This window comes from Leptodactylus fuscus, chromosome 2 (assembly GCF_031893055.1).
Source record: "Leptodactylus fuscus isolate aLepFus1 chromosome 2, aLepFus1.hap2, whole genome shotgun sequence".
NCBI classification, from domain to species: Eukaryota; Metazoa; Chordata; class Amphibia; order Anura; family Leptodactylidae; genus Leptodactylus; species Leptodactylus fuscus.
The window spans coordinates 176,787,675-176,800,272 of record NC_134266.1 but is presented as its reverse complement, the minus strand read 5'-3'; the positions used below and the strand labels follow the sequence as shown (position 1 = coordinate 176,800,272).

At 39.1% G+C, this 12,598-nt stretch overlaps 1 protein-coding gene across 2 annotated transcripts in view; it reads left to right on the top strand.

Moving 5' to 3' along the window:
- GABRB3 (gamma-aminobutyric acid type A receptor subunit beta3) overlaps positions 1–12,598 on the top strand; it is a 297,693-nt gene that overhangs the window by 269,715 nt on the left and 15,380 nt on the right. For both annotated transcript variants that reach the window (XM_075265195.1, XM_075265196.1), the window contains 2 exons: positions 941–1,078; positions 8,459–8,611. In XM_075265195.1, the coding sequence (XP_075121296.1) occupies positions 941–1,078; positions 8,459–8,611 (291 nt within the window). The remainder of the gene's footprint in view (positions 1–940; positions 1,079–8,458; positions 8,612–12,598) is intronic.

Genomic DNA, 12,598 nt, shown 5'->3' with positions numbered 1-12,598 from the left:
TCCAGTATTGATTGTGTATCCGTTCCTTACAGTTTTCTAAATCTTGCTGTCATTCATTCTGCTTACAGTGGATAAAAATCAGTCCGTGGTCATGTGATATACAAAGATAATGAAGAAATCCGGCGTCGACCAGGCAATGTAATTAAAATATAACTTTTATTCCTCTTGCATAAAAAAGGTTACATAGCAGTCACCGGGAGTGGATTACAGATGTATCGTCATAATAGACTACGCGTTTCAGAACAATACATCTGTAATCTACTGCCATGTAACCTTTTTTTATGCAAGAAGAATAAAAGTTATATTTTATTTACATCGCCTGGTCGATGCCGGATTTCTTATTATCTTTGTATTCATCTGGTTGGAGTCTCCATTGCGTCCATGCCTCCCAGGGAGATGGTCAAGATATTGGGGTGACCTGGACATTACTTACCTTTTCACTTTGTGCATATGATATACAGTCCATGTGCATGTGATATACAGTCCATGGTCATGTGATGGAACACAGGTGTATAGCTCGTTACCAGGCAGACGTCTGATTACTATACTGTGACTATAACGAGCGGCACCTGTGTGCTCATCACATGACCATGGACCATACATCACATGACCATGGACTATACATCACATGACCATGGACTGTACATCACATGACCATGGACTGTACATCACATGACCATGGACTGATTTTTATCCATGTGAGTCTGCAGAATGAATGACAGAAAACAGAGATCTACATACATAATACACTATTCTATATGTACACATAAGGTAGCCTGCAGCCTGTATATAAAGGAGCCTATATATAAACATGGTCCCTGAAATACAACAAATCCTGTCCTGTGTCATCTTTAGTAACTAAAGAACCATTTTAGCATTGAATAAATTATGGTAATTTATGGGAAGAAATTGTTGTAAATTCAATGTTTTGTCTTGATAGATGGCTACACGACAGATGATATTGAATTCTACTGGAGAGGTGGAGATAAAGCGGTAACGGGGGTTGAAAGGATAGAACTCCCACAATTTTCCATAATGGATCATAAGTTAGTATCTAAGAATGTTGTATTTGCTACAGGTAAGCTTTATGTGCTTATTTCTCCCTGTCACTTTTTGTGCCTTTTATTCTGTCATGTAAAATCCTGAGCTTTTATGAGCCTCTGAATCATTTGTTTCTATAACAGTGTGAGCTTCCATTGAAACCTTTTATTGTTGCAGTCACATGGAAAGCTCAATTTTCCCAAAACAACAGGGTCTGCTAAAAAATATTTTTAAACAGTGACGTATTCCAGCAAACCAGCCTACACAGTGCAGCGGTTTTCTGTTGTTTGATACAATACCTGCTCATTTTAAGTGCTCAGTTTTTCGCCAATGGAATGCTATAAAGAAAATTCACTCTTTATAATGATGCACTGCCCTTAGTCCTCCAATTACATATTGTAGGATTAATCTTATGGAAGTTAGTTTTGGACAGTGTGTTTCATATACAGATTGTCATCCGCCCATCCTGTTTAGTTGTTATATTGTTTGGTCCCATAGGTATAGAGTCCAGTTATTTGCATTGAGCTGCCTGGGACATTATAGGAAAACCTTCTGTAGCCGGTGTACAAATAAAGTACTGTTTTTTATTTTGTTGACATGCCATGGCACTAATGTAAAGCGAATAGAGTTACATGCAACCTAGGGGATGTTATGACTTCGACTTCAAGGTGCAAAATATGATGCATTGCTTAGTCTTTTTGCAACTAGAAGTTGCAGTCACTTCACCCTTGGGGTTACAAGTAGCCTTACATTCAGCTGTATTGCTGGGTCTTATAAGTGACCCATTGCTTTAGAAAAACAATAGTGTCCCCTTTGTGCTCTCCACATAGGCAATAACCCCCTGCCCATATAAGTAACTGTCTTTTCTACAGGTAATAGTGCCCCCCCACACACACCACCACCACCACCACAGGTAATAGTCCCTTATAGTGCCCAGCTATGTCTTTGCTGCTTGACACTATAAAAATTACAGCAATGAAATATAGTGGACCAGATTTACTAAACCTGTGTCAGATTTAGACAATTTAACCTTAGACTAGCCAGTTTTAATGTACACTAGATTTATCACAGTGGCTAATGCTTTGTGCATTGTGTGCATCTACATATATATTTATAAATACATACCGTATATACTCGAGTATAAGTCGACCCGAGTATAAGCCGACCCCCCTAATTTTATCACAAAAAATCTGGGAAAACTTATTGACTCGAGTATAAGCCTATGGGGGTAATATAGCAGCTACTGGAAAATTTCAAAAATTAAAATGGTTTTTGGGTGCAGTAGTTGCTGGCTGCTAGGAAAGGGGAGGGGGTGTTTTGGTTGTCTGTCTGCCCCTTCCCTGAGCTTGAGGACTGAGTTTTTTTCCCCCACTTGGAATTCAGCCTAGCTGAATATAGGATATCTGCAGTGCTCCTATTAACCCCTTCCCGACAGAACTGGAGCACTGCAGGTGCCCTATATTCAGTAGACCAGGCACTTTCAGACACAGGATTCCTAATGTGTATGTGTTTCACAGTAATTCTCTACTTTTATATGTATTCTAGGGAAAGGAGTGATTTACAACTTTTATTTATTTTATTTTTTTATTATGTTTTAAAGCTTCTTTTTTTTCACTATTTTATGGGAGATTCTATACATTACTATCGCAGCTGGTCATAGACCCCCCACTCCAAAAAATTTTTTTTTTCTTTCCTTGACTCGAGTATAAGCCGAGGGGGGCTTTTCCAGCACAAAAACTGTGCTTAAAAATTCGGCTTATACTTGAGTATATACGGTATATATTATATTATATTATAAATATATAAATACACCACCTACAGTATTAGTTGGATTACCTTGCCCTCGAATTCCACATCTCATTCCTTGTCACACAAGGCAATAAAAGCATGTAAAACACATAAATGTGGTACACAGCACATAGGCCAGTTTTTTTGTACATAGACCAGCACGCCTAGCAAATCTGACCTTTTGTGTGTGTTTCCTAAGGATATGGACGCTCCCTATGTAAATTTTATAATTTTACCCAGGTAGATGTCTCCATCTTCATCTTAAATCTGATCAACTGCATCATGATAAAAAGAAAAGCCCAGATTATCCTATTAGATTTTCCCAAAACCATGCATTAATCTGTGGGGTGCTACCTTCAAAAGGCGGTGTTAGAGCAAGTACCTCTTTTCCACCAAGGAAGTCTTATTTACATATTCTTTACCCAGAATCCTTAGCAAGGCATATATGTTATAATAAGCCTCTGTAAACCTTATGGTATTTCCCTAATGAGACATAGTACCCCTTCTAACAAAAAGCATTTAAGGCTAAGGCCCCATGTGGCATCCCGCAGCAAAAAAGCACTGCGGGAAAAGCCGTCACGGCAACGCATCACAGTTCTTCCCGAAGCAGTTTGGACAGAAACGTCACAGAGATTTTCACTGTGGACCTTCTACTTCAATTATATCTATAGGGAAACCGTTGGTGTTTCCTTAGATATAATTGACATGCTGCAATTTCCAAAAAAGCGAAAGTTATGGAAATCACTGTGACTGCGCTGCGTATTTTACCACAAAGTCGGCATGGGATTCGCTATAATACCATCCAGTTTTCTACGACTATAAAACAACACCCTTTTTTCTGCGGTCTTTTTGTCACATGGGGCCTTGGCCTGAAGCACTGAAAAAAAAGTTGAGTTAAAGTGGTTAAACTTGGCTACATGTATTTTCTATTGCCTTGAAATGTTTAACGTTTACCCATGAAGACTGCTAAACAGCATATTTCTATAGGCATGGCAATATTTGCATAGCAGTGTTACTGTTTCTTTCGGAATGAATGGTGCACAAGTATAAACTGATACTTAGAAATGATGCTGTCCAATTTGATGTAATGTCCCTCGGAACCAAGGACTTTTAATAATACATGACATTTGAAAATGTTGCATGTAAATGATGACAATAGTGCCAGAATAGACTGCAGTGGAACTTATAACAGACGCTGCTTTATTAAATATTAACTTCTGTCCACGTAAGTGAAGGAATGTCATTCAGATTACATTATTTCCTTATAAATTATCCATGGATTTAAAGCTTCAATTAACCATGGATGTTACTGCAAGCCACGGAGGACAAATCATATTCTTGTGTAACATGGTGTATCCATCAAAACGTGTTTATGTATATTGTTACACATTTACTGCTGTACTGTACATATATTACTTTGTCTCTTTTTCCATGAATGCCCCTTATGCATCTATGCCATAAGATATTTTAGAGTCATCATTTCATAATCATCATAGATTGCCTAACAATAAATCCTGAGGATTTTTATCCTGTATTAAGCTCTGTGGAAATTGGGCTTGGCTTACATTTAATATATACTGCGATATTGCTTGAATATGCACTGAACATAAAGTTCTACAAACTGTGTATTATCCGTATGTAAACATGTAGATGTTGCCAAAGGGGGAAGATCAGTTAAATAGTTGTGTCTCTGTTTTTATATAACCTATATAAAAAAGTATCTATGAATACTAAAAGACTTAGTCAGGAATCTGATTTTAAAGGAGTTCTATCATTGGGAAAAGTCATTTTTAGTTAAGTACATACTTGCATAGACTTTAGAAAGGCTATTCCACACCTACCTTTTGTATGTAAATCACCTCAGTAGTTTTTGAATGAGCCAGTTGTCATTCATATGTTAATTAGCCTCCCTGGAAGTCTCATCGTGCACCCTCTGCTATTCTCTCCTATGTATGTGTACAGCACAGGCTGATGATGATGATGATGACTCATCTCCCTGCTCACACACACAGATAGGAGAGAATAGCAGAGATGAGTGCTACTGAGAACTTCTTGTGATGGCTGGAAGCTAATTAGCATATTAATAAAAACGAGCTCATTCAAAAACTGCTGAGATGATTTACGTACAAAGGGTATGTGCCTTTCTAAAGGCTATGCAAGTATATGTTTAGTTAAAAATGACTTTCCCCAATTATAGAGACCCTTTAAGTTGCAGCATGACCTGCTACATATGAAATTCACATTCCTGACTGCATCTTTAAATAGTGATCACCTCCACTTTTTGTAGCTAGAACTGTGATCTTGGTATCATATGAAAGTTGAGAAAATTTCACGCATGAGACCAGAATAACTGTTCTATGTGGCATATAACCGGAGGTGCAGTTATATGAACTGAACCCTTTGGCTATTATACCTGTACATACTGGCAATACAGTGTGTACGGATTTTCTCTGGCAATGCTTACTTAGAGGGTTACTATTGACAATTTTAGAGAATTTTTCATATTCCAACCCCTAAATAGGATACACCAACAAAGGCTTCTAATTTTTCATTTACCTCCGCCCAGTTGTCTAACACCCGATTCAGATACAACTGACCTGTAATGTGTATACTGGTCTGATGCTGAGTAGATACACGCAAAATGTAATGTTTATCAGCCAGGAGGAAGAGATGTCTAGAGTTAGAACTGATGCCATAGGACACAAACTATGAGAAACTGTGAGATTGGTTTTGTCATCAATTTCTCTTTGATGCTTTTCTTGTGTGCTGGAGGGAATCATGACAATGTGTCAGGGTTTTCCTCTAATACTATAGAGGAGACGCAGACTGTGGCAAGTAGTTTTCAATATATTTCTTACAGCTATAGTAGCAGAACTGAGTCTGCAGTTTGGCATATCTCACGGTAGATTTTACAATATGTTTTCTTTGGCTTTTTATATAGGTGTTTGTGTTATAAAAAATCCACTCTACTCCATCTGTAACTCAAAGAAAAAGCAATGCCAAAACCATTTATCAAATAAAACAGAATTCTACTGTCACTTCTTGATAAATATACTAGTCCTGGTTGTAAAATTCTAAATAACTATTAGGCATACCGTAGTCCAATGCATTTTATATAAGATCACCATCTATGTTCTATCACTTTTATGTATTACTTGAGATAGAAGTATAAAGAGATAGCATCGCCTCTCTTAAAAAGGGAGAAGAGTTATCATTTGGGCATTGTTTCCCTTTTAGGATAAATGCTGAATGCAGTGGAACCTGGCAAATAGATGATGTGAGTTTCTAGGTTACATAACAGAAAAAGAGAGAGAGGATTACTATTGTATCATAATGACCTGAGGGAAAATAGAACCTTCCCATTTTCAGAGATAGCAATTAATCATGTGCTTCAATGGCTAGCTAAGGCCGGCAGTGCTAACCTTTTACAGCCATACACAGAGAGAAGCTAGAGCTGCACTGAAATTGCTACATAAAATGTGCATCTCCGCTACTCTATCTTAGTTTTGCTGAAGATTCATAGAGTGAAGACTGAATCAGGTCAGCGTACACTTTATACAGAGATTTATCTTCAGTCATTCTTTCCCGGGTCCATTAACTATGCTCAGACCTAATTCTTGTTATCTCCTGATAAAATTACAAAGTGGTCAATACATTAAAATCTCCTACAGTTTAACACATAATTGATCGTGAGATATAATTTATATTTCTCATCGGACACTACTTTATACAATCACATATAAAAAAATGTCAATAATTTGACTAGTCAGTGCTACTAACTTATACTGTACTATACAACTAGTGAAAATTACATATACAAAAAGGAATCTATCAGCCAGTCACCATATCAGAGAAAACTGATCAGTTGAGAGAGAGCAACTGATAACTTGTTTCCAGATGTCCATCAACAATCCCCCCTCCATCTCTCCCAAACTTTGGTTCATGATTATGAATATTGTCAGGGTCTGGGGTTGCTAGGTGGGGTGGCATAGGCACACAAGTCCAGTTTCTTTAGTACAAAACAAAGGTAGAGTTTATTTTCACTCAAAAAGGTAGTGCAGCAACAAAAGGAAACAATACAAAAATAAATACCTGCCCGGCTAGGCTCTAACTAAACATAGAATAGGTTACCTCACCGCACCTACAATAACAGAAATCCAAAAGCCAGTAAAATCATACAGGTCACAGCTCCAAAAATATGACCTCTTTGTCAGCTCTCCAGCCAAACTCTGCCAAAATGTTGCTGCTGGAGCTGGCTTCTTAAGCCTCCTTGACGAGGAGACTCTCTGCAGCTGAGTCGCTGCGGGAACATCCCCAAAGTGTGGACTGGAGGCGGGTGGAATGACAGGTCCACTACCAATCCTACCTGTCATTCCTAAAAATTCAGCCCAGTACTGAGCATTTATCAAAATTGCTCAGCAGATGAAAGTTGATAGGAACTGATGTGATTAGGATAACCCCTGAGAAATCACCCAATTTTAGCAATATCCTTCCTTAACAAACAGCACAACTCTCCCTCCAATGCTTGGCATTGTGCTTGGTGATGCAAGGGTAAGTTCACACGGCAGAAACTTTTTCCGCCGTGTGGCTTTTTTGCATGGCTAGCCGCAACGGGATACCAATGCAGTACATCAGCATCCCATTGCGGCATCTTGTTCCTGATTAGGCTCAAATGAATGGGCCAAAGCAGAAGGGAGTCTCAAGCCACGGGTGCCGTGACTGACTCACCCATAGAATCCACGTGAAGAAAGGGCATGTTGCTTCTTTTTCCCAGTAGCTGAAAAAAATCGCTAGTGGTAAAAAACTGCTAGAGACTCCCATTGAAATGGAAGGCGGTTTTGCAGGTGGATTTTGAGGCAGATTTCACGTCAAAATCCGCCTGCAAAAAAACTCCATGTGAACATACTCCTATGCTTGCATGCAACTGCCAATAAAGTCTATGCCAAGTATCCAAGAATAAACGGCTATTATAAACCTCATTGTTCTTAAAGGGACCTAGTATTACTAAAGCTTTTTTTGCAGTCCCCAAGGAATTTTATTGTAGCCAGTGTAATATTTGTGGAACACACTAGGATAAGAGCACATGTACAGGATGCAATCCCTTGAAATAACCTGCAAACTCTGCATAAAAAGCTCATAGTTTATAAATAAAAGTTTCCATTATTTTTAACAAATTTCTGAATTTTAAACTGGCCAGATGTCTATTAAAATGTAATTACAGTATTTATGGAACTGCTGTATGGTGCTGAAATAGCCTTAAGTTGCTTTGAGGCTGACTAGTGGATTTTAGTCATGCTCAGTGCACATTTTTCTCTGGGCAAATGTTTTAAATACGTAGGATCCCTTTGGAGGAATGCAATATTTCCTTATGAGAAGGCAATGGCAGGACTGTAATGAAATAGCATATGCGCACATTTATCATATTCCTAAGTGCTGTTAACTTGAAAAATGCTGGAAGATTACTTGTATGACAGGCATTCTGCGAAGAGAGCTAATTCATAGTCTTGTCCCAGAATGCTTCTTCCCAGACATCACTTAAGTACGCAATTGTAAACAACGCATTGTGATTTCTTATATTTCAGCACAAGCACTACTCTTACTAATGCCTCATATTTCTTATTCCTTTCAGGATCCTATCCCAGACTTTCTCTAAGCTTCAAATTGAAAAGAAATATTGGCTACTTTATACTTCAGACGTATATGCCCTCTATTTTGATTACTATATTATCCTGGGTATCTTTTTGGATCAACTATGATGCATCAGCAGCAAGAGTTGCCCTTGGTATGGTATCCTTGTGAATAAAAAGCATTTTGTGTTCATGTGCTTAAAAGCAGTCCTTGAACTTCAAGGTGATTTTAAATTAAAGCAATAAACCTTACACACAGTTGAGGTCTCACAAGAAAAAGTTGTGTTAGCCAGTTAACAAAGTCTTATGGCTTTCAATAAGAGAAAAAAAAAATAGTTCCGACATCAATGATACCATTTAATGGCTATGTGATATAAAAGAAGTGCGGTTTAACATCATGCCATTAACCATTACAAGATACAGCACTTTTTTGGGTGTTTTTTGTTTTTCTTCTCGTTTTAAAAGCCATAACTTTTTTCTGTTGATATAGCCATATGAGGATTTATAGTGTTAAAAATTGTAATTTGTTATGGCCCCATTTAGAGGTATGTAATTTTATTGTGTAATTTGTATTCATTTTCTAGAATAGAGAGGGTAAAAAGAAAATGGCAATTCTGTCAATGTTTTGTCAGCTTCAACATATGGGCTAAATAATGTGTTCATTTGCTTGTATATATCAACAATACTAGTAGAGTCCTAGTACAGCTCTTGGACATGCAGTTCTGTGATCACTTATATATTACGTCTATATTGCAGTGTCTTATGTCTTATGCTGTAACTCTGAGTTACTGCCTATTGCAGATGCCTTCTGCAGCTCCTTACAGGCATCTGTACTTGGCAAACCTAAAGATTATTCTTAGGCTGCTGGCTGCTATATTTTTCTCTCTCTCGTCTCAAAGCTAGCATTGACTGGGACACCTAAGAGGTGAAACTCCAATCTTAGACATATACTAATATAGGACTAATCAGGAAGGGGATATATATATATATATATATATATATATATATATATATATATATATATATAGGCTATAATGGGGTCCGTGTTTTCCGCGCGCTGTCCGCACAAGTCATGCGGAGACAAAAATGCTTCATGACCTACTTTCCTCCCTGCATGACTCATGTGAACACCGCACGGAAAACAAATGGACCCCATTATAGTCTATGGGGTCCAAGTGCTCTCATAGCTCACCGCTTGTCAATGCGGACTTCCAAGTGGACTCCCTGAATGGAATACTGAATGGAGATGTGAACCAGGCCTTAGTCTAAGGTACACTTGTACTACTCACTACTGCAGTTTGAGAGACTTGGCTGAGTATTGGACCCAATGCTCCTGTTTCCTATGGACATGGACCATGGGTTCTTGTGGGAAATCAGACAAGTGAATGTACCCATTAACTATAATGTGTCAGTGTAGAGTCTGTGTACTGTCCATTCTACACTTGGACAGCTCATAGATGAACAACACCAACAACTGGGTCCTAATAGATACAAAGTACTGTCTAACCATTAACTGTATAGGATGGTTTATCAAAATGAAAAGTGCCTATTGTCTATGGTAACCAAATATTTAGTTGCTTTCACTTACAAGCTGAATTCTGGTTGCTATGGATAGATGTTCTACCCCTAAATGTAAAGCCTTGGGATTGTTCACATTATGTTTAGATTATCAGTTAATTGACACAAAAAAACTGATGCTAAAAACGGTTGTAAATGCATAGAAACTGACCATCTGAGCCAATGTTAGATAAAATACATTTTTGGGAGGATGTAAAAGTGTGGTATGTCCTAAGTTTCTCTCCTACGGAGGCCAATCCATTTTTATGTGACATTGACATTTAGATCCATTTATAGGGTTAGGTTTTTGTATCTGGAAAACTGATCAGTTAAACTCATGATAAAAATGTGATGTGAACAGCACCTAACGGCATGATTTTTTACTTAGAAAGCAAATATTATGACAAAACAGAAATATGAAATAAAGTATCATTAACAGAAATCAATTTAATCTCTAACTACAGTATATAGTGAGTGGAGCACATAACATAGAGGTGTAACCCACCATTACTGTGCGTCACTAAGAGTTACTAGCACTGATCTGCATCGCTCTTTACTCTGTGTTCCTGTTTCCATAAAACTGATTCATGTCTTTGGAGATTTGGAGAACTACAGTTAAAAGGAGTTTGAGCATTTATCTGCCCCTGTAGCCCCAGGGTCAATGGGGATAACAGAGACAGACAACACTAGTATCACACTGTGTTCTTTTCACTGTTCTGGTTCTACAACAGAAGTCACATAGGGAGCATGACTGACCCTATTAACTATAATGGGATCTGTTAGGTGTCCATTCTTTAAAACTGAAACCTCAGGATGAAAAGCGCAGACTTGCAGAACTTTTTTCACTGGCAATTTTGGATACACATAGTGACAGAGTTTCCAGATGTGAATGGAGCCTAAGCGCTGTACTTGACTTTCAACATCAATCTCGTAGACTCTGAATGAAGCGTTGCCTTCAAGCTGCTCCACTCACACTCCTCCTTATTGTGATCATATAGTAGCTTGGTAGATTGGGCTTAAGACCCATCGCTCTAGGGATCAAAAGTCAAAGTCACATTGGGCTATATAACAAATTCACAATTGACAAGTGACAAATATTAAGCATAACTACCGTATTTAAAACCCACCAGTTCCAGCATGTGGATCTGTCTTTGAGCAAAGCCTGGTAACTAAACTTCTACAATTTCACAATGAATTAGAACTTCCCAACATGTGACAGATTGGTTGGAGAACACAGCATAATAAAACCTCACAAAATGCCAAAATCATTCCAATTTTCAGTGACAGCTTTACAATGAAAGTAACTATACAATAATTAATCCCAACATTAGCAAAATGCAATGCAGTGTTACATTGTCCTAATGTTAACTATGCCAATGGTTGTAGTATTTGTCATTTTACTACTTCACGAGAGATGTTTCAGATGTTGCATTTCAGATCCCTGCTTCACTTCATTAATATTTTTATGAAACTTCATAAAAATTTAACTTATAACTAGAGATGAGCGAACACTAAAATGTTCAAGGTTCGAAATTCGATTCGAACAGCCGCTCACTGTTCGAGTGTTCGAATGGGTTTCGAACCCCATTATAGTCTATGGGGAACATATACTCGTTAAGAGGGAAACCCAAATCCGTGTCTGGAGGGTCACCAAGTCCACTATGACACCCCAGGAAATGATACCAACACCCTGGAATGACACTGGGACAGCAGGGGAAGCATGTCTGGGGGCATAAAAGTCACTTTATTTCATGGAAATCCCTGTCAGTTTGCGATTTTTGCAAGCTAACTTTTCCCCATAGAAATGCATTGGCCAGTGCTGATTGGCCAGAGTACGGAACTCGACCAATCAGCGCTGGCTCTGCTGGAGGAGGCGGAGTCTAAGATCGCTCCACACCAGTCTCCATTCTGGTCCGACCTTAGACTCCGCCTCCTCCAGCAGAGCCAGCGCTGATTGGCCGAATTCCGTACTCTGGCCAATCAGTGCTGGCCAATGCATTCTATTGGCGTGATGAAGCACTGCTGAATGTGAGTGTTTAGCTCAACTACACCGGTGGAGTAGTTGAGCTAAGCACACAGATTCAGCTCTGCTTCAATCAGCGCTGGCCAATGCATTCTATTAGCTTGATGAAGCAGAGTGTGCACAAGGGTTCAAGCGCATCCTCGGCTCTGATGTAGCAGAGCCGAGGCTGCACAAGGGTTCATTCGCACCTCCCCCCTGGCTCTGATGTAGCAGAGCCGAGGGTGCACTTGAACCCTTGTGCACCCTCGGCTCTGCTACATCAGAGCCAAGGGTGCACTTGAACCCTTGTGCACACTTGGCTCTGCTACATCAGAGTTGATGGTGCGCTTGAACCCTTGTGCACACTCTGCTTCATCAAGCTAATAGAATGCATTGGCCAGCGCTGATTGAAGCAGAGCTGAATCTGTGTGCTTAGCTCAACTACTCCACCGGTGTAGTTGAGCTAAACACACACATTCAGCACTGCTTCATCACGCCAATACAATGCATTAGCCAGTGCTGATTGGCCAGAGTACGGAATTCGGCCCGGCTGGAGGCTCGGCTGGAGGAGGCGGAGGAGGCA